The sequence below is a fragment of the Musca autumnalis genome, unplaced genomic scaffold (genome assembly GCF_047663935.1).
Source record: "Musca autumnalis isolate F117 unplaced genomic scaffold, ASM4766393v1 scaffold_4, whole genome shotgun sequence".
Lineage (NCBI taxonomy): Eukaryota > Metazoa > Arthropoda > Insecta > Diptera > Muscidae > Musca > Musca autumnalis.
In genome coordinates, this window is record NW_027411977.1 from 197,700,991 (window position 1) to 197,725,074 (window position 24,084).

The window sequence follows — 24,084 nt, forward strand, 5'->3', positions numbered from 1 at the left end:
AATCAGTTACAACATTTATTTTTGTACACTCCATCGGTGTCCTTAGGTCTATGACCGTAGAGAATATTTCCACACTATCTAAACGGCAACAGCACAACACAATAAATATAAAATATTTATTTACCTAATCTTGCACTAAATATGCATGCGGCATACAAACAAATGTTACAACAGCTCGATTCTGTTAAAATTCAATATTATTTATGGAATTGAATTTTTCATGAAAAACCATAAGAATTTTATAGACAATCCATAAATAATTTACTTAATCATTAATGTCTTTAAATAATACAATATTAAGTGTGGGAGAATTTATGAGAAGATGGTTTTATAAGGACACCAATAGAGGTGTTGTCTATTTATTATATAAATAATCTTTTGAAATTACTTTATAGATTTATAACCTTTTGTGGCATTTAATTAATAATTACAATTTAATGATAAAAATCTTAAATTTGGTGAAATTATTTTTGTATAGTTTAAAATTGTCAAGGATACTGTAAGGAATGATTTTGCAACATAGGCAAAGTTAGATGACCATGACCAGAGATGCTACGTAAGGACAAATGACGAAGAAGACATGAAGAAACTGCTATGCTATGAAACTATTGAAATGTTAACCCAATAATAAATAATTCATGCCGAAAGGTATAATCAAAATTTCAAGGGAAACCTTAAATTGGAAATTATTGAAATTTGTTGTCAGAAATTAAAGATAAAGTAAAGCAGATCAGAATGAGGAAAAATATTGAAATTTGTAGTCAGAAATTGAGGACAAAGTACAGTATATCAGAATGAGGAAAAAATATCATAAAGCATTATTTAACATTATATTTACTCCCCCCATTAAAATAACTTCAATTTTAAATACTAAACATAATTATTTTGTAATAAAAATATCGAATTTTAACGACACATGTCAAATACCAGCTACCGCACCCTAAGTAACCAGTTGTTGTATAAAACACAACTTTATATATTTTTTTCACGCTGTGTGTATGTATGTGTATGCTTGTAATTATCAAAACAGCTGGTAAGTGATTTTTGCTTTTGTATTTTTGCGCTTTAATGAAAATTTAATTAGAAAACCTTATTTTGCGGTTGATTAATTGAAATGAGGTTTATGCCAGCATTTTCGCTCAGCATGGGTTCGTTCAGTCGGTAATCACTTTGTTTCGTTTTGGTGTCTTTGTTTCTAATAAATAGAATAATACTGATTATATGCATTGACTGGCTAGCAGGTAAAAAGCTTCAATTCCAAACCTAACTCATTAGAGAAAGAAAATATAATTTGTGGCATGAGTGTATTGCTCATACATATATAAAATTGTGTTGAAATTATAGATATTTGTGTGTTGTTGCTATTGTTTTAGATATTGCGTGTCAGGTTTGTATTTGTTCTTTGAATTATATTATTTCATTGGCGTAAGTGGTTTGGGATGATAGGTAAATGTCTCCCTGTTCTCTTTTTTACAAATAAGAAATTTTGGAATTGATTTTCTTCGAAGGGTCATTGTATGCCATTTGGCACGTGTATCTGTTTTGTTGTTCTTGTTATTGTTCAATTTCTTTAATTAATTAGAAAATCCGTGGAGTGGTTTTCCCCATTTGAAAGTTATTCGAGTTAAGTTCTATCTAATCATATGAATAATAAAAATGTGTATATATGTACATACTTAATGAAATGTAAATAAATTAGTTAAATTAGAAGACTACGAGGTTAACTTGTTATTCGAGTTGCTAGTTGATGATTTTCTGCCCGCTTTGACCTAAATTCGTGGATATAGAAAACCTATATGGATTAGTTAAAAACCTATATAATATTGTTAAGACGTGTATATATGTATATGAGGTCTGCTGTATAAAACAATGTATATGGCTCACTCACTTCTAATGTAAAATCACTTAATATAATTAGTACCCCATATTGGTTGTTGGTCTATTATTGACGGTAATTACCGAACTTCATTAAGAACTCAACTGTTAAAATCAAAAAGTTAACGATGAAATGACAAGACAATAAATAAAAAAGCATTTAATAACAATTGCGATAATAAAACGCTGACAGTAGCAATTATTTATAAAAAAGTAGAATAGGAAAAATATTTCTATATATCAAGACAAAGAAACCATCCATTAGCATATATATATAATGTTTTATATTGAGTATGGTTGGCTTGAGTTATAACAAGTAAAAAAAGCGTTAAGTTTGTCCGGGCTGAATTTTTTATACTCTCCACCATAAAATATTCTGAACTAAAACCAAATATGTATTTTCTCTTCTGGCCACAATTTTAGGCGGAAGTATTTTTATTTTACCTAAATAAGATAAAAAGGGCATATAAAAAAGTCTTCAATCGGTCGGCACCATTACAGATAGTTCGGTCAAAAATTGTGGCTAGAAGCCTCAAAATACCGAAAATCGGTAGGTGCCGTTAAGTGACGGATATACCAAAACATGGGCCTTTGTTCACAGTTTTTGGTGGAGATGTTCTGTGATCACTAGGAACCTCAATACTCAAATTACAGGTAGTTCGGTTAAAAATTGTAACTAAAATCCTCAAAATATCGAAAATCTGGAGGAACCCGTATATGGGGGCTATACCAAAACGTTGACCTATGTTGACAATTTTGGGAGGAGATATTTTGTGACTGGGAACCCATAAAGTCAATTTACAGGTGGTTCGGTTAAAATCTTCAAAATACCGAAAATCGGTAGGTACCGTTATATAGGGGCTATAACAAAACATGTTCCTATGCTCACAGTTTTTGGTGGAGAGGTTTTGTGACCACCGGGAGCCTCAAACGTCAAATAATAGGTAGTTCGGGCAAAAAAGTAGCTAAAATCCCCAAAATACCAAAAATCCGGATGTACCGTTATGTGGGGGCTATACCAAAACATGGACCTATGTTGACGGGTTTCAGTGAAGAAATTTTGTGGCCACTAAGAACCTCAATTGTCAAGTTACTCCTAGTTTGGTAAAATCGGGAGGTACATGGACTTATGTTGACAATTTTTGGTGGGGAAGTGTGGTGACCACTTAAAAACTTTAAATGTCAAATTACAGCTAGTTTGGTTAAACATTGTAGCACAAATCCTCAAAATACCGATAAACGGGAAGTACTGTTATATGGGGGCTATACCAAAACGTGGGGAGATATAGCCCATCTTCGAACTTGACCTGCCTATGGAAAAAAGGCAATCGGGTGCAAAAATATAGCGCTCTAGCTATATTATTGTGGACGCTTGAGTGACAGGCGGACAGACGGACATGACTATATCGACTCAGAATTTTGTCGTGATCAAGAATATATCGCTTATTTACTCAAAGATTGTCATAACTCAAAAAAATGGGGTTTCGGAGTTAGCAATTTTTATTTTTTCTACGTCTTATACTTTATCTTGTGTCTAATTATCATGCTCATATATCTAAAACTCAATGAGTTACAGCTCATTTACTACTGGTTTGGAATAATTCAATAAAACAAATTTTTTAAATAATGAAGAACTAAAACGCTTCGAATCATGCTTGATCTTGCACAGAAAGTTAGCATTGATCTCTGGCTATCTGTTTGCAAAATATGGTCCAAGTAGTTATTTTATTTGTTGTGTAATACACTTTTTAAGATGGGAAGTCAAACTTAAACGCGTTTTTCTCGAAGCTCGATTTTTGAGATGTGTCACTCTTTGTGCAAATGTGCGATATATTCGTTATAGGGTCGCAATGCGTTACAAACAGAAAAACAAACTTAATATATCCTGCATACTATGGTGAAGGGTATAAAAGGAGACAAGAAAGATCACCACATATCCTAGTAGACAGACACTATAATTTTTTATAGTTGATATCAAAATTTAACTATTTAATTTTATGCCGAGTTCGCTTCATAATTTTGCGCTGGTTTGTCCTCATGTAACGTTGCATCATATTAAAAGTCAATTTCTTCACGAAGTATTCACAGCTTAAACTTTGACCATTTTCTAAGGATTATCCAAACTTGAAACTTTCAAAAGCTAAATATTTATACCCTCCATCATAATATGGAGGAAAGGTTCTTTTCAGAATTTTGTGGCCCTTGTTGGACATTTGTGCTTGCCGTGGATTAGGATTAAAGCTCAAAAGTGTTGCCAAGGATTTACGCAATGGTATAGTCCGTTATGGAAGTGGATTTTAGTTGGTAATCGTATTTCGTTCGATCCTTGAAGAGACCGTAAACTGCACTTAGGCACAAATATTGAACTTTTGTGGGGCAGGTACACTAATAATTGGACCGATATGGGTCATTTTATAAGTAAAACTAAATTTGGACAAAATATTAGGAGGTCCAATGTTGCCCCCTTCACGATATATCGTGCATACCATTTTACTGACATTCTTTAAATAATAGGGGGAAACACCAGACGTTTTGGACCGGTATTGCTTGCCCATCTTCGAATTGAAACAAAATATGATGAAGACCAAGTTTTGGACCAAATTGGTTGATCAGCTCGAGTTATTGTGATCTCCAGCCACTACATATGGTGCGATAGGATGTTTTACACCTTTCGGGCTGTTTTCTCAAGAATAATGGACTTACCCCTGAAAAAACTTTTACCGTCGTAATTGAGGCATCGAATGCAAGTTGTTTCAACAAAAATTAAAGTGATTCTAGAGCAGGTCTTAAAGTGTACTTAACCAAATTTTTTGTGTGGGAGGTACCCAAAGGAGTGGCAGATCCGTTCGAGAGTAATCTTGGGCTCCAGCCAGGGGATTTTTTGCACCTTTCAGGCTATTTTCTCCGGCAGTATAGATTTGCCCCTGATGAAATTTGTACCTTCGTGTAGGTGGCAGTGAATACAAGCGATTCGTGAGGATGTCCTAAACTGAACTTTTCTGAAAATTTGTGTGACAGGTACCCGAAGGAGTGGACCGATTGAATCCATATTGGAACCTTATCTAAGTCTGATACAAATTTCACAATATGCAAAGTATGGACCAAATCGGATACTCCCTTCAAGAGTTATCGTGCGCACAAATTTTCAGAACATTTTTGAACTTTTGTGGGGGAGGTACCGGAAGGAGTGGACCGATATAACCATCTTCGAACTTAAACTAAGTTTGAACAAAATATTACGAGGGCAAAATTTGGACCGAATCGGCAGATCCGTTCGAGAGTTATCTTGGGCTCCAACCACTACACCACAGGCTTTCAGGCTATTTTCTCAGGCAGTAGAGACTTGCCTCGGATGAAATTTGTACCGTCGTATGGGTGGCAGTGAATACAAGTTGCTACAACAAAAATCAAAGCGATTCGGGAGCAGGTCCTAAACTGAACGTTTCTGAAAATTTGTGTTGCAGGTACCCGAAGGAGTGGACCGATTGGAACCTCATCTAAGTGTTGTAGAAATGTCACGATGTGCAAAGTGTGGACCGAATCGGTTTCTCACTTCAAGAGTTATGGTGCGCACAAATTTTCCGAACATTTTCGAACTTTTGTGTGGCAGGTACCGGAAGGTGTTTCCCTATATAACTCATCTTCGAACTTAAACTAAGTTTGGACAATAATTACGAAAGCTGTCCCTTACCACAATGTGGTGTTGGGTATAAATAGTCTGGAACGTACAACAGGTCTACTTTGGCTTAAGTGTATGTCCACTAGGACATGTGGCGATAGCTAGCCCCTCTTTTCAACCCAACCAAACATACCTCAAGGAAAGTTCTTGATAAATACTTATTTTTAAGTAACTTCGAATAAATTTCCCCTTAAGATATGCCATGCCATTTTATTAACAAAATGTATACTGCTTTCATCTTCAGGTAAGATACACATTCCCCTTTGTCCTCCACATTCTTAATATAAATTGAAATGTTATGTTCATTGTCAATTAAAATAATTTCAAGTCATAAAAATTCTTTTACGAATTTTTTAGCGTTGACATTTCTCATTCTCTTCTTTCGTTTGTAAATCATACCAATGTCTCAGATATTTTCTTGAAATTCATTATTAACTAAGGCTTTTTTTTGCCCTTTTCATTTGTTGTTATTCGTGCTTTTTTGGTTTCTAGGTATTTCATTTTGTCTGACTGTGTGGGCCTTTGTCATTTGATAACCTTGAAAATTTGTTTTACTTTGTCTTTGATACGTTGCTATTTCCAGGAAAGAGCAAAATTGTTTTTCTTTCTAGTGGCATTTACAAGATGCCCTGCCTGGCAAAAATAAGATGCTTGGCATCCATTGTAGAAATATAGACAGTTTTATTATTGTCGTGTCTTGGCGACAATGTCTAGTAGCTGCTGTTGAACTTAAAAATTATCCTTTCGTTTGGAAATGATGGCGGTGGGTGTAGTTTTCGTGTTTTTTCTTGACTTCTCTGCTGATATGAATGAGCTTCATTTTCTTATTATTTCCCTTGAGGTGGTGGTGAGTGTATGTGCAATTCTAAGAACAATTGTGGTACTTTAAGACAATTGTCAAAAGTTCAACAAAGTGATAGCTAAAACTGTGGCACTTTCTTGGCCCATCTACCCCCATAACATCCCAGCACACCACTTTATCCCGACAAGAGAAACATTTTAAGATTTTCCATAAAAGTGTTGGTAAAATATATGAATTGTGATAATTCTGTGACACCATAACACCACTTTGTTTGTCAAAAAAGAAAATTGTTGTTGTTGTTGCTGTCATTTCATAGTATTTGTCTATTTTTATGACAATGTCTTGTCATTTTATTACCCTGCCACATTTTGTTCAAACAATTTTCAAAAATGCCAAGCTACACTTTTACTGCTGGGACACAAAGTAGCAGCAGCAGCACACTCACATTCAGACACAACACAATCCTTGGGGTCCTTTTTGGCTGGGTTAAGACAATTTGAAACTCATGAATTTTGTTTGTCGCCCAGACCATGCCTGACTGGTGCTCTGGTGTCTGTGTGTGTGCTGCTGTTGCAATGAAAGTATTTGACATTTGTCAGCGCATTTCTATCCACCATTTAAATAAGCTCAAGTGGCTGTCAGTAATACCCAGGCCAGATGAGTTTAATTGCAATGAGGTCTTAGTAAATTTTGCTTGCCTCTTTCACAATGACAATGAGTAGTAACACCAGCAGTAGTACCAGTAGTGGTGTTGCTACTTTAGGCTGTTCTTCTTCATGCCTTCATTCTCAGAGTCTCTGATGCTACGTTTCCAAGCGAATGCCATTGCAAAGGAGTTAAGTAAATTAGTTATTAGTCTTGTAAATAGGCATGCTTAGGCTTCAAATCTCTTTTCAAGTTCATTCATTTTCATTTTCAACACTTTCGGCGGCAGCAGCCAAGCTAATTGTTAATTAGCGTCAGTGGAAGAGTTGCCAGGGAGAAATGAATTAGCTTTAAGTAGCTTTAAAAGAAGAAATTCGCAACAATACTCATCGGCCAAGGACTTTTTCAGTATGACATAGGAGGATGGATTATACCAAATATGGTTACTGATATAATCCCGGAAAGGAGATGACCTCGTCACCATCTGTTCCTAAAGAATACCCCGTCTTTGATGATGAAAAATCCTCTATGTAAATGAGGCTGATAGAATTCGATGCGTTGAAAACTAGACCTCACGTGTCAGAGGACAACAAATTGATTTTTCCATGCTCCACTGGGCTTCAGTTTGCTCTTGCTAAGGTTTTTCTTTCACCAGAAAAACGACTCCCTTCAGACTTTGTAGTCAACACAACCATAGGTCATAACAGCTCAGCTTAACTCGACCTTCGCCTTAATAAGGCAAAACAAAAAATGATTTCAGCATGACCCAGTGACATGGTTGCCGGCGCACAGTGGTTCAAAATCGTTTTTTTCCTGGTCAAAACACTGTAACTTTTGAACGGATAGAGATATTTTCATAATTCCTTTTTTGTTCGACAGAAAACACTTTCCGACACATCAAAAGCCAGTAAATTCGGTCTAAGGCTTGCAGAGGAATTCAAGGTCAATGTTAAAAATTGAGTTATTTTCGTATTTTACATCAAAATGTGAGTGTTTTTGTTCTAATTAAATTAGTCTAATTAAATTACATTAAAAAGGTCAAGCTGCAATAGACAAACCATAAAAATACCAAAAATTAAATTTTTTGAAAAATTAATTCGGATTTTTTTTTTAAATTTAATGTTTTTTTCCAAAATTGAAAAAAATACTCCGTGAGTTTTCATAAAAAAAATTAAAAAAAATTAATGTTTTTTTCCAAAATAGAAAAAAATACTCCTTGAGTTTTCATAAAAAAAGCTATAATTTATAAGGGCAACGGTATGGAAAAACACGAATTTTTAACCACGTAATTTCAAAAAATTTAAAAAAGTGTTAGACGGACGGTACCGGACGGGCTGAAAGACGACACTCTCGGCCATTATTCTGTGAAAATGGAACTTTTTCCAATCTGCTTTTTTAAATGTTCTAGTCCACTTAACTTGGAATTTCACTAAAATTTAATACCTGAGGACAAATGAAATAGCTTACGTCGTGTAAACGCTACGGTAATTTATTAAAACGACTCCTAAAGGCAAAAATCTTACCTACCTAACAAAAGAACAATGAGTACAATATATGTTAAAATATTTGAGAAGTAGCTGTTTCTGTCTCCAGAAATTTTCAAAAAATACGTATTTTCCAAAATTGGGAAACATTTTTCGTTTTTAGGAGCACGCCACGCCCACATCTTCCAATATTTTGATCTAATTTTTTGCTTTCCTTAAATTTAATATGTTTACTATCGAGTCCCGTAAAGAATTTAACAATGGGTGGCAACAAAAAATGGGGGCTTTGGCCAGGCAAATTGATTTCTGAACCACTGTGCGGCTTCTCAGCTTTCTGAGCGGCCATCAACTTGTCAAAGCTTCCGATGACAAATATTTATGATCAAATCTTCTGATACAGAAGGACATCTACAAATAAAAGTGGAAATAAGCTGTCATAGTATTTGTAATAAAACATTGAAAAATAGAGTTGCCAGCTATGCCGAACTTTAGGAAAAATTTGGAATTAAATAACTGACATTAATTCGTATATACAATTTTCAAATGATTTACGTATAAATGTAAATTTCCAAGCTTAACCTTCGTTCATCCACTAAAATATCATTCTAAAATGCCTGATGATTGGACTTAACCACCCGTAAAAAGTAGCATAATGGTTCAATGTGTAGGACTTCGGTGAACTTTTAATTTTTCAATGCACTTCTTAGGTCATAACAGCTCCAGCCGAAAGATAATTAATTCAAATATCACCGTAAAATTACCTTCGCCTTAATAAAGCAAAAATAAAACTATCAGTTTTAGTTCCATGCAAATCTCCCAGGCCTTTAGGCTCTGGAGCTGGCGAAAGGCAACCTATTTAAATGTGAAAGTGCTTCGCACAAAATCCTAAAGATCTGTGATGGTATGGAGAGTTGAGATTCCCCAATTCTCTTGACAGGGGACTGGTAACTTCCTGTTAGAATGGGGTCCGCAATGCCGTTAATCCAGTGGTTCTCTTCCGAGATTACCTTTGCGGCATCCAGAGGTCTTTGAGGCTCGGCTTGGGCTTGGGCAAGCATTCTCAAATTGGTCTAAGCGGCAGAGGACGTACAGCTGACTACACTTGACAGTGTAGTTGTTAGTTTTGTGTTGGGTTATTTACAGTGGCTTGATTGAGATACCTCCAAAACATGGTTTTTGAACGCTTCTACAATATCTTCCGGCGATTTCTGCTATCTCATTGTATACAACATGGCGATCCTGCATTATGCGTTCACAGACGGCTTAATTTTTTCTTGCACAACTGTCGTTTTTTGGACGACTCTCACGAACTTCGTTTTCTTTTGGCGAATGTCGGCCACGATTGAATTCATTAAACCAGTTTTTCATAGTGCTTTAGGATGGTCCTTTATCGACTTTCCACAAAAAAAAAAAAAAAAAAAAATGCCAAATGACGCCCGGCGACACTGCCAGAAAGTGACCATCGTAGATTTTATGACAAGGTACCTTATTGCTTTTAATGCTTAACCAAGCTTCCCGTCATCCGTAGCTTGTAACGTTGTGATGGTAACAGCGTTTTTTGGAAGAAACTTAAAAGAAGCGTAGGAGGCGACTTGTCCTTATACAGAAGTCTATCCAGTACTCTCTTGAGCTTTCCTGCAGTGACCCATATATGGAATGTATGGGGGTATCAGGCAGTTGTGGGACTGGCGAGTAAACGTGCTTAATGTGTACATAGTGCCGATGAGCAGATGTGCTCTGCATAATATGCCTGATATAAGTTCGCTTTTAGAGGAAAATAAATGTCTGGTTCTAGGGGACTTTAATTGTCATCATAAGCTTTGGCATACCGTCCTAGACAGTGACCAGAGCGGCTCAAAGCTAGGTGAATTGGCAAGGATTCTCAGAGTTTACCAATCACCGATTCAGAGAACTGTTCAAACGCTCATATCCACGGATAGCTGACAACATTTTCTTGGACATCACCAAGACCAAATTTCCCAGCAGATAAGAAGGAAGTAGCAAGTGAACAACACATGAAGCATAGGTACATGATTGAGCAAAATGTGGGCAACGTTTAAATTACTATCGGGAAAGAAGGATGATAGAACTGGTGTTATTTTCAACTGCGTGATAGTAACATATCCGAAACCGGCAGTTTATAGAGCACCCCAAAAGTTGAAGGCAATGAAAGGTTGCTACACAGAGGATAAGAGCCCTCTCAGCTGAGGATGTACCTCAACGTTTTACGGTGGGCGATGTTTCAGGTGTCATAAGAAACACGCAAAATCATACAAAGCGTTGGGCCTAAACGGAATCTCAATGGTGACGCTGGAGTAACTGGATGCACTCAGAGGTGTGTATTTGATAAGTGTCCTCATTTCATCGTTAGTCACCCATATTGTACCAGAAGTTTGGAAAATTAACAGGGTGGTCTTGCTATTGAAGCTAGGCAAGGATGCAGTAGAGGCGAATTTACCAGGCCGACATCCCCCTGTCGACAGTAGCGATGATTCTGGAAAATTAGCAGGGTGGTCGTGCTACTTATACCAGCAAGGATGCAGCAGAGTCGAATTTTACAGGACGACATCCCCCTATCGACAGTAGCGAAGATTCTAGAGGCACTATTATCCCCATGAAGAGCTGTTTCACAGTTGTCCAACATCGGCAGGGAATTGAGAACTGAACCAGAACAGGCGGTGTGACCGAACATTCATGGTGGCTCTTGACCTATGGAAGGCCTACGATACTGTCAACCATGCCAAGTTCGAAAACATAGAGAAGACTATCATCCAGTCATGTTTGAACCCGTGGATTATCACCTATATGGGCGAGCGTCAATCGTTACTGGAATTCTGATATAAGAAGTCGAAAAGCCGTAGAATAATGGTGTCCTGATTTCGACCACTAACTACCCCAAGATATTTGGTGTAACCTTCGATAGCATATTTAAGTCGCCCGTGTAAGCCACTGCTATTTGCGACAACGTCATCAATCACTTAACGGCAGCACTGGGGTTGCTGGCATAAAAACCTTGTTGATCTCTTATTAAGCAAAAGGCCCGCGTGTGGTAAGTTATGCGGCTTCAGCGTGGTATAGAATTGTTAGTACTAGGCAGTGGAAGACTAGTCAAATCTGCCAGAATGCCAACAGGTGTTTCCTCTTGACACCAATGGGGAGGCGAAGATTTTGCATGAGCATGAGTGCTATAGCCGTGAGCACCCCTGTCGCAATCTTTTGTACAGGCGCTCCCCACCCAGGCATGTCAAGAGAGGTATTCATGGTCTTAAGAAAGAGGTCCAATGGTACAAGCAGACACAGACGGAAACAGTGAGTACTCGCCTTTAATTTAAATTAAAATTTGCACACAAATGTTCTCACCGTGTTCTATGGAAGGCCTTCGATACTGTCAGCCATGCCAAGATGTTCGAAAACATAGAGAAGACTATCATCCAGTCATGTTTTTACCCGTGGATAATCATCTATATGGGCGAGCGCCAATCTTTTGTGGAATTCTGATATAAGAAATCGAAAAAGCCGTAGAATTATGGTGTCCTGATTTCGACTACTACCTACACCAAGATATTTGGTGTAGCATATCTAAGTCGCCCGTGTAAGCCACTGTTATTTGCGACAAAATCAACGACAAGGTCTTCAATTCACTGGACGACAGCATTGGCGATGCTAGCATAGAAACCTTGTTAATCTCTTATAAAGCAAACGGGCCGCATGTGGTAAGCTATGCGGCTTCAGCCTGGTATTGTAGTGTGAGTGCTAGGCAGTGGAAGACTAGTCAAATCTGTCAGAATGCCAACCAGAGGACGGGTGGCTCCTCCTGACACCAATCGACCATTTCCATGGGGAGGCGAAGATTTTGCCGATGCATCAACATAGGTGCTATAGCACCCCACGTCAGGAGAGGTATTAATGGTCTTAAGAGAGAGAGGTTCATTAGTACAAGCAAACAGAGACACGGAGAGCACTCGCCTTTAAGTTAAATTAGGTTTTGCATAAAAATTTTGTCACCGTGTTCTTCTCTCCTTAATCGAGCCTATCACTCAGGCAGATAGATGCACAAGCAGTTCAAAGAAATAGTGGGAATGCTGTACTCGGAAATCACCCTCATCCATCGAAGCAAAAGAACAATTAAGATCTGGACGCCTAAATTTGTATTGTACACGAATTGACAGCACTGTAAAATCACATGGGTGCACCGTGGTGCAGTGGTATGCACACCCGTCTTTCACGTTTAAGGTCGTGGGTTTGATTCCCCGGCCAGGCAACATCAAATTGCCCCTCAGCAATGTTGGCATGTTGTTTTCTGAGCCAATGTAAAACTTCTCTACAACTGGTGTCTTAAGACACGTCGGTCGGACTCGACGATAAAAAGTAGATCCCATATCATTGAGATAATATGAATCGGGGCGAACTAATTAATATGAGGGAAGACTCCCTTGTCCCCTCTGGGATGTTTGTGGAACAATTATATTAATTATTATGTAAAATCACATGGACTGAATGTGTATTAAAGTTATGACTTTTTTATAAAAAAAAATCAAAAAAATTTTTTTAAAGTGTTTTGTGTGGAATCTTTTTATAGAAAATGAAATGAATGTTATTTATAGGCAAAAGTTCATTCATTCTCTCTACAGGAAATCATTTTTCAAAAACTCATAACCCTAATGTGTATGAAGCCCGGCTAAACCCACTTACTTGTCTCCCGATCCTTTATGTTCACATCTAGTTCAGGTTGCAGAATTTTTGAATCAGGACACAGAGGAACTGGAACCAGATAACTGAAAACGATACACCGCGTATCAACATTTAAGTGGACTACAATTCTGTTTTTATAGCTCAATATAGCCAAACATGTTTTAACCTATGGCGAAGCTCATATTGCTTTGAAAGCTATCATTAACATAAACATAGGGGCTTACGAAGACGGATCCCTCATTGATTGTCAGATTTTGTAATATTTTTTTCTTTTCTTTTTTTTGGAAAAAATTAATCACATGTCAAATATAAATAAGATGGCAACACTAATGAGATGTCGTCAGCCAGTCAGCAGCACCAAGAGACTAGCAAACATTTGAAATAAATTAGTGCATACTTTTAGGCTTGCTTGACGGTGCTGCTGCTAACTAAAAAATTGTACAAGGAATTAAACTAGCATTCATAGCCCATCTTAAGACTTTACCTTATTAACTAAAAAGCTCTACGGAAAAGGGTTAAACAAAAGAAAAGGAATTTGTCAGAACTTTGCTGCTGCTGTTGTTGTTGGTTGTTTTTTTTTTTACCCCGACAGTCTTTCTTCATTTTCATTACTTTCTTGCCTGCCATTAAATCTTTTGTGCGTGTATATGTATGTGGTTTTACTGCCGGAAACCAAATGTCAAAAGTTTTATTTCTTTTCTTCTACACTCACTCTCTCTACCTCTCTCTCTCTTTCTTACTGTAGTGGTTTGGTGTAGATGCCTTGTGGAATTGAAGTGTTAATTAATATTGAAAAGGATAAAAGTTTCTTGACTTGTTCAGTTCAGTTGTTGTTGGTTTTTTTTTCACTGTTATTGCCTTGCCCTTGCAGCTAGGAAATTGCCAGCATCAACATTTCTTTCATTTGGCGTAAGAAAATGGAAAAAAAAACGAAATTTAAATTAAAATCGACTCTGGCATTTTTCTTTAGATCACAGCATTCAAACACCCAACCAGGCAACCAAACCAACAAACCCACCAACCATGCAGTCAACCAGTAACGGAAATTGAAAGGTTGTGTGGTGCCCCATCAACAACAGACTTTAATTCCTTAATAAGATATGGTTGAGAGAAATGTTTCAAAGAAAATTAATTATGCTTTGCAAATAAGGTGAATTTGATGACGTCGAAAAAGAAAGACAAAGTGAGACGGGGAGGGAGAGAGGGTGTGCGAACAAAATTGGAAAGTGTTGCAATTTTGTATTTAATAGAGAATTAAATAAAATTCGATTATCAAGGAAATGGGGGTCAGTGTGGTTACTAAATAGTTTCTTGTTGGAAATAGGATGAAAAGAATAAAATTTGTTATTTTCTTGATAGAGTAGTAGTGGGATATTGATATCCTTTAAAGTACAACTTTACATGGTCTACCATACCACAGAGAAGATAGAGAAGAACAATTGTGGCCCATCACATCAGGCATTCAAATCCGCTGAGCAGTTCTGCTTATTTGCTTTAAGGTAGTTGAAATTAACCTACTAAAATTCGTTAAGGGGGAGAGTGTTCATTCAGGAGGTACTTTCCCGACAAACAAAATAATACATTTTGCAAATATTGTTAAAATCTGCAGCGTTATGTCGGCCTACACCCCAGATTCTCTGAACTTAACTGTGTAAAAAGTTGACCTACATTTTATGAGTAAAACTTCTTTTCGCCGTTCTAGAAAAAATATATTTATAATTGGAATAAAATATCAATGGGTTGCTCTATTTAATGTAAGAAGTCGTTCGAACTTGATTACCTTACAATGTTGTAATTAATTAGTGCCGATATTGGGTGTCGCACAACGTCACGACCGTGGCCAAAAGTTGTTAAAACCAAGTATTTCAAAATATTCTTATCTAAAATGGAATAATTAGTTACTGAATTCCCAAATTTGGTCAAAAAATGTATCCAAAAATGTCTTCAATTTGTTAGTACCTTTATATGGGGGCTATACCAAAAAATCGATCTCCGTGAACGATTTTTGGTGGAGAGGTTTTGTCACCGCTGAAGACCTCAAGAGTCGAATTACAGCAATTTCGTTTAAAAATTATATCTAAAATCCTTTACCGAATATCGGGGTATACCGTCATACGTGGGCTATACCAAAACAAGGCCTATGTGGACGATTTATGATGGAGAAGTTTCGTGGCCGCTGAAAACCTCAAGCGTCAATTTACAGCAAGTTCGGTTAAAAATTTTAGCTAAAGTCCTCAAAATATCGGAAATCGAGGGTACCGTTATATGGGGGATATACCAAAACATGGACCTCTGTTGACGATTTTTGGTGGAGAAGTTTCACGACCTCTGAAAACCTCAAGTGTCAAATTACTGCTAGTTCGGTTAAAAATTGTAGCTAAAATGCTCAAACTACCGAAAATCGGGACCGTTATATGAGGGCTATACCAAAACATTGACCTATGTTAACGAATTTTGGTGGAGAAGTTTCGTGACCACATGGACCTATGTTAACGAGTTTTGGTGGAGAAGTTTCGTGACCAATAGAAATCTCATATGTCAAATTACAGCTAGTTCGGTTAAAAATTGTCGATAAAATCCCTAAAATACCTTAATCGGGGTACCGTTATATGGGGGCTATACCAAAACATGGACCTATATTGACAATTTTTGGTGAAGAAGCGTCGCGACCACTGTAAACCTCAAATGTCAAATAACAGCTAATTCGGTCAAACAAATTTAGCAAAAATCCCCAAAGTACTTTAAATCGTGAGGTACCGTTATATGGGGGCTATACCACAACTTGGACTTATTTTGATATTTTTTTGTAAAGAAGTTGTTTGGTCACTGGGAACATCAAATTTCAAATTTCAGCTAATTCGGTCAGAAAATTTAGCTAAAAGCCTCAAAATGCTTAAAGTCGGGAAGTGCCCTTATATGGGGGCTATACCTAAACGTGGACTTACCTTGGCAATTCTTAGTGGAGAAGTTTGATGGTCATTGAGAACCTCAAATTCGGCCACAAAATGTAGCTAAAATACTTTAAATCGAGAGGTACCGTTATATGGGGCCTATATGCCGCCGTGGTGCAATGGTATGCACACCCGCCTTTCACACTAAAGGTCGTGGGTTCAATTCCCAGGCCAGGCAACATCAACAATTTCAACGGTGGTAAAATACCCCTCAGTAATGTTGGCGACATTTCCTGAGTATCTTAGCCATGTAAAACTTCTCTAAAAGTGGTGTCTTAGGACACGCCGTTCGGACTCGGCAATAAACAGTAGGTCCCTTATCATTGAGCTAAATATGAATCGGGGTGCACTCATTGATATGAGAGAAGTCTCCCTTGTCCCGAATGGGATGTTTGTGGAACAATTATATACATATATTATATATTATATCAAAACGTGGACCTATCTCTACCATTTTGGTTTTTTGACCTCTTAAAACTCCAAGTGCCAAATTAGAGCTAATTTGGGCGGAAAATGTAGCTAATATCATTAAAATATCTTTAATCGGTAGGTACCGTTATATGGGGGCTATACCAAAGCGTGGACCTATCTTTACAATTTTTAATGGAGAAATTGTTTGGCCATTGGGAACCTCTAATGTAAAATTGCAGCTAGTTTGGTCAAAAAATGTAGCTAAAATCCTCAAAATACCTTAAATCCGGTTGTACCGTTAAATGGTTGATTTACGTACTTGACCTTCCTATGAAAAAAATACACTCGGATACAAAATTTTAGCATTTTATCTCAATTATTGCTTGCGCTATAGTGATTACAACAGACGGACATGGCTAGATCGTCTTAGAATTTTATCCTGATCAAGAATATATGTACGCTTGTGAGGATACATTTCTGTGTGTGAAAAATATGATCAAACCGCGAGGGTGGAAAATGCTTCTTGGGGATGGGAGACCTTCTTCAGTATGTGCAAAACACGGATGAACATATTCTCCGTAAGTCTAACTACTGAGCAATGGCGTTATAATTTTGGGTCCGTGGCCCTTTATTGCAACTTTAAAACTTTATATAACTCAATTTTCACCGGTTAAGAAAAAATCTTCATATAGGAAAAATTTAAAAAAGGCAATATATTTATCAGGGTGACGTAGGGGATGGAAGACACCAAGGAACGGTCCTGGCCGGTTTTAACATGGCAAATCCCAGGATTTATCTTGGTCCCTCTTTCATCTCAAGTGGACACTGACCTCCCCGTGGTGTCACCTGGGGAACTGCCTTTAACAGCCGTTAAAGGTAGTGAGCTAAAATGTGCCGCGCGTTCACCCATAAGAACGTTAAAAACAGCCTACTATGAAAAAACGAAAGAAAAGAAAAACAAACCCCTCTAAAGTTGACGAACCCAGCAAACGTTTTAAGGACCATGATCTGCGAATCTGCACCTGGAATGTTCGCACTCTTTATAGAGAAGGTGCAATATTCGCATTGGCAGACGTACTTGAAAAGTACAAGGCCGATATTACTGCCATACAGGAAATACAATGGATTGGGAAAGGCGTCACAACAACACCTAAATGTGACGCACTGTATTATAGCTGCCATGATGTAAAGCATGAGTTTGATTGCGGATTTGTAGTTAGTCGGAGACTAAAACATCTGTTATCCATCTTCACCCCAGTGAATGAAAGACTTGTTGCAATTCGAATAAAAGCTAAATTTTTAAACATCAGCTTTATTTGCGCTCATGCTCCGACTGAAGAAAATGACGAACAGACCAAAGATATATTTTACGAGCGCTTAGAAGAAACATATGATCGTTGCCCTGCACATGACATTAAAATCATTCTAGGCGATTTTAATGCCAAAACTGGAAAGGAGAATATCTTTGGCCCAACAGTCGGGAATTTCAGTCTACACAGTGAAACATCTAACAATGGTATGAGGCTGATAGACTTTGCAGCTGCAAAAAACATGGTAGTTAGCAGTACCAGATTTAATCATCTCGATATTCAAAGGGCACCAGGTTGTCTCCAGATCGAAGAACAAGTAATCAAATTGAGCGTGTTGGACGTACGATCGTTCCGAGGCGCAAACATTGATTCGGACCACTACCTTGTTGCAGCAAAGGTACGCACCCGCTTAAACGTAGCAAACAAAGTACGAACAGACACAACACGAAAGTTAGACATCGGAAAGCTGCAATCACAACAGATAGCCACATCATATTCCACTCAACTAGCCCAATTGCTTAATCAAAGCACTCCTCATCCCGATAACATATCAGCGCAGTGGCAAAGCATTGCCCACTCCATGCAAACAGCCGCAAAATCCATACTTGGATACCAGAGACCTCCACCAAGGAATCCATGGTATGATGAGGAGTGTCGTGCTGCCACCGAAGAGAAAAATGCGGCATATAAGGCTACTTTACAATCCGTAGCAACGCGTAGCGCACGAGAGAGATACAGGAAGAAAAGGAGAGAGGAGAAACGTCTTTTCCGCAGGAAAAAGAGAGAGATGGAAAAGCGGGAGTGTGAAAAAATCGAGATGTACAGGAGCCAGAATGAAGTCCGAAAATTCTACCAAAGAGTGAAACATCAAACTGATGGCTTTGGAACTGGCACATCCTCCTGTAGAGACCAGCAAGGTAATCTGGTAACTGATACAGATAGTGTGCTAAGGATATGGAAAGAGCATTTTTCCAAACTGTTGGTATCCAATAGTAGCGGAGTCGACGAAGATACCACAGATCTAATCCAAGAAGACGGTATTGAATGTATACCACCCGGCCAAGATGAGGTAAAGACAGCAATAAACCGGCTGAAGAATAATAAGGCAGCAGGAGCTGATGGCCTACCAGCCGAGCTGTTTAAAACCTGAGGCAACACGCTGATAAGGTGTATGCATCAGCTAGTTAGCTCCATCTGGCAGGAAGAGCGCGTACCCGACGATTGGAACCTGAGCATCCTGTGTCCCGTCCATAAAAAAGGAGATAAGACTTTATGCTCCAACTACAGGCGCATAAGTCTTCTCCCTATCGTATACAAGATAGTGTCAGGGATATTGTGCGAACGACTAAAGCCCATGGTCAACGAAATAATTGGACCATACCAATGCGGCTTTAGACCTGGCAAGTCCACCATTGACCAGATATTTACCCTGCGGCAAATCCTGGAGAAGACCCAAGAGATGCAGATCGACACCTACCACCTTTTTGTCGATTATAAAGCAGCCTTCGACAGCCCACTGCGTTCAAAGGTATTCCAAGCCATGTCTGAATTTGGTATTCCCGCAAAGCTCATCCGGCTTTGTAAAATGACTTTAACTGACACGAGGTCCTCAGTTAAAATAGGAAAGAACCTCTCCGAAGAGTTTGGTACCAAAAGAGGTTTCAGACAAGGAGACAGCCTTTCGTGTGAACTCTTCAACATCCTGCTAGAAAAGGTTATACGAGAGGCAAACGTCAAAAGAAGTGGCACAATCTACACCAATAGTCACATGTTTTTTGCTTATGCTGATGATATAGACATCATGGGTCGATCAGTAAAAGAAGTAACTGATACCTTTATAAAGGTCGAAGAAGAATCTGCTAAAGTGGGTCTGGCGGTAAACGGTGAGAAGACCAAGTTGATGGTGTCGACGCGACGATGCGTCCATTGAGCTCGGACCGACTGTGGAAGTTGGTTCCTATAATATTGAGGTAGTAAAAGACTTCGTCTACCTCGGCACCTCCGTAAACACAACAAACGACATCAGTTGTGAAATAAAAACTAGAATTGTATTGGCCAACAGATGCTACTTTGGATTAAGTAAGCAGTTTAAAAACAAAGCCACATCTCGTCAAACAAAAATAACGCTCTACAAAGCACTGATACTACCCGTGCTGATGTATGGCTCCGAAGCCTGGGTACTTGCGCAAGCAGACATGGCAGTGCTTGGTGTGTTTGAGAGAAAAATTCTTCGAAAGATCTACGGACCAATCTGCGTTGACGGTGAATATCGACGTCGCATGAACCACGAGCTGTATCTGCTATACAACGACATCAATATTGTTAAACGTATCGAGATGCAGCGATTGCGTTGGCTAGGCCATATCATAAGAATGAGCGATGATGAACCCGCTAAAAAGGCGTATGAATACATGCCACATGGCGGTGCACGCAGAATTGGCAGGCCAAGGAATAGATGGCGCAAACAAGTGGATGATGAGATGAAAAGGCGCGGTATTCCAGAGTGCAAAGCAACAAATAGAGAGGAATGGAGATCGCTTCTTAGTTCGGCCTATAGAACAAATGTTCTGTAATGGGCCAGCTAAGTAAGTAAGTAAGACAATCTTGCAAATCATAGCTCTGTTCCAGAACTAAAAAGTTTTTACAATTTTTACCAATTTTACACATTTTGCGTTCCCGTACAAAAAATTTATATGAAAATCGTTTACGACTTTTACCACTTTATAAAGTACGGGAACAGGCCACATACTTATTTAGTTGTTTAATGGAAATATAGTTTTTTTCGGATTCTGAAATCATCCATCAGATATCCCCAAAGTGATGTCCATTTTAATTAAAAATAATATTTGATTAAAAATAATGTATTTTTGCTATAATATAATAAGGTTTATTTAAATAGTTTTAGCATTATATTGAAAGCTTACATTTTTGTTGATGTAGAAACTGTTGCATCCGTGCTCTCTTATTTTCGAAGTTATATCGAATTTAGGACGATAAGTTGTTTATTTGTTTGGTGATATGTTCATAACAAATATTTAATTTGAAAAAATATAACGATTGGTTCCACCGTTTTAAAGTATTTATTTACATTACAGCTAATAATTGAGATCCCTGTAGTCTTATTGTTGTAGGTTATTCCACTATTCTCTATTTACTTTATTAACAAAACTGTAAATGGTTTAACTACGTTAGGCACAAGCTAAAAATACATATTTTTTTAATTTAATTTATATTTTTTCTCTTAAAATAAATTCTTAATTTTATTAAACAATATTTATTTTATCACTTTTTTAATATTTATATACAGGTTATTTTTTGAGTTTTTCTTTGTTACTTTAAAATGTTCATTTATTTCTTTAGTACTTTAACATTTAAAATAGTTTTATTTGATATTCTATTTGTCATTGTTGTTGTTTTGGTTGTTTTAAGTTTCTTTACGTTTAATTTCTTTATTTCCGAAAAAAAATTTTTCCACAATTTTTACACTTCTTCACTTTGTATTACAGGGGCGAAAAAACAACAGAATATCATTTAATTTCATTTCATTGTACTGACAAAGCTTTTGGTTTGCTTCACTGGCCATGATCTGGGAGTTTGACACCACACACTCTCGCCGAGTGAAGACAGACAACAGACACACACAGTGTAAACCATTCAACACAGTTGACAACGTGGCATTATCTTCGTCGTCGTCGTGGTAGTCATCATCAGGATTTTTCCTGTTGCACTTGCTGCTGATGTTAAAATTGAGGTTGATGTTGTACTGGCGTTGACTGATTTTATGTCAGTTGTTGTTGTTGGCTTTATGTAAACTATTCGTATATGTGTGTGAGTGTACGTTTGTTGCAGTTTTTTGGAATAGTTGTTACCATGAAAGTAAAAGAAGAGAGAGAAAAAAAGAAGAAATTGTTTGTTAAATATCAATCTCAATTTTTGTTGCTGCTGTGTTTGTTTTGTAATTTTCAGTTCACGTGACACAACAACATCAACACAAAAACAACAACACAAGCACAAACAATTGAGAAAAAACAACAAACAATGTTATGGCCAAAAAGAGGAACACAACTACAAATAAACACAAACTCACACACACACGCACACAAATATGAATGATAAATTTATGCAGGTGGGAGATGTAAAGGACATTGCAAAATTTGATCTTTTGTTCGGACACATTCGGTTTAGTTTTTAAATTTAAAGAACCTTTGAGTAAAATGGACCTGAAATGCTAATTCTTCAGCACCGTAAGAAATTGTTCTATTTATACCCTCAGCCTTTAGGCTAGAAAGGGTATATACACTTTGATACGACCAAAAATGTGCCTCATTGAAATAACGGTTATAGACCCCAAGTATGTTTGGACGAAATTCGTTTTAGACAATATGGAGTCGATTTATCAACCGTCTCAAACCAAATTTTGGGTATCGTAGTATTTTGTCCAAATGTATGTAGTTTAAGTTCGAAGATGGGTCGTATCGGTCCACTCCCTCGGGTACTTCCTCCACCAAAGTTCAAAATTTTTCTGTAAAATGCTGTGAACGATAACTCTGGAAGGGAGCAATTGATTTGGTCCAAACTTTGCACATCGTATTATTCCTTCTAGATATGGATCGGGTTCGAATATGGAGTATATTGGTCCACTCCTTCGAATACCTCCCACACAAAATTCGGACAAAGTGAATTTTAAGAGCACCTCTCGGATCGGGTTGAATTTTTTTCAGTAGGTTGTCCTTGCGGCTCCCTTTACGACGGTACAATTTTTTTCTTGCGCAAGCCCACACTTCTTGAGATCTTAGACTAAAATCTGCAAGAAACCCGAACGGCACCAACCAAAAGATAATTATCGCAGGGAGTTTCTGATTGGTGATGGTTGGAATATGGACGATATCGGTCCACTCCTTCGGGTGCCTTCCACACAAACTTCGGAAAAAGTGTAGTTAAGGAGCTCCTCTCGCATCGTTTTGATTCTTTTTTCAGTATGTTATTCTAGCGAACGCATTCACAACGGTACATTTTTTTCCGGAGTAGGTCAATACTTCCTGAGATAATAGCCCAAAAGCTCCAAAACCATGCCTGCACATACTGTTGTTGTTGTAACAGTGTTTATTATTATGTTTGTATGTTCGTTCCTCTGTTCAATCTGGCTCTGGGTGTATCCCCAGTTCCAGGAAAGTGGCTGCTTCGATGGGATGTAACCACAGATCCACTGGAGTTAGATGAGTAGGTCTGGCTGGGCAGTTGAAAAGGTGTTTTGTGTCGTGCGGGCCCATTCCGCATACTGGGCACGGCGCGGTCGATTTCCGCCTAATAAGAATTTAGGCGACTGCAATATCCCGAGCGTAGTAGAGCCAAAACTACTCTCGTTTGTCGTGGCAGCTGACGCTCCTCAGCTGCGATAGATGGGAGATGTATTTCGAGGACTTTTTTCACACTATATTTGCTTATGGCCTTAGCAACTGCATCCGTGTGAATACTATTTAAACCTGCTTGATATGCCTCTTGATCTAGGGGTTCTCTCCTATATTGTTGGACCTTCCTCTCTAGAGCATGAATATCCTTCCTGATATGCCGGAATGTGTCGGGCCTAGCCAGCAGATGGTGATTGGGATGGCTCTCACGGTAACACCCAAGCAAGTACTGCAACGAAAGCATCTCATTGTGTTTCTTTACTGGAAGAATCTTTGCCTCCTCATGTGGATGGTCCACTGAAGACTTGAGGAGGCAACCTGTTGCTGTTGTCAGGGCGGCATTCTGGCAGGTTTGAATCTTTTTCCAATTCGTATCATATAATCCCGGGGGCCAAACTGCCGCAGCATAGCTTACCACAGACCGAAATATTGCGTTATATGTGGTCAACAAGGTTTCTTTATATGCACCCCAAGTGCTGCCGGCTAGGGACTTGAGGACCTTGTTCCTACTTTTCAGTTTGTCGCAGATAGCTATGGCGTGTGCGCACATCTTGAAAGTACTGTCGAATGTGACCATTAAAATTATGGGGCAGTTTATGGTCGGAATTCTGCTACTGTCGACCACGACATTCAATTCTCTTCCAAATTGCGCTGTCCATGTGGTGATTGATTGTGATGGCGGAAATCAGCATATTCCTCGAATGGAAAAACGTGGTAAGATCGGTTAAATAGTTGTCTCTCACAGATGACATCAGGATAGGTACCTGACGCCAAGATCGTGCAATCATCCGCATACGTTACGATATCGATGCCGTCTGGAGAAGGCG

At 38.1% G+C, this 24,084-nt stretch overlaps 1 protein-coding gene across 9 annotated transcripts in view; it reads right to left on the minus strand.

The window, feature by feature from the left end:
• Positions 1-24,084, minus strand: part of bru3 (CUGBP Elav-like family member bruno 3) — a 1,231,558-nt gene that overhangs the window by 518,546 nt on the left and 688,928 nt on the right. The window contains exons 4-5 of one of the 9 annotated variants that reach the window (XM_073980086.1): positions 21,184-21,661; positions 20,774-21,048 (exon numbers count right to left, since the gene is read on the minus strand). The exons of 7 other annotated variants lie outside the window; for them this stretch is intronic. In XM_073980086.1, the coding sequence (XP_073836187.1) occupies positions 20,774-20,801 (28 nt within the window). In that variant the 5' untranslated portion in view covers positions 20,802-21,048; positions 21,184-21,661. One more of the 9 variants, XM_073980085.1, reaches the window with a different exon arrangement.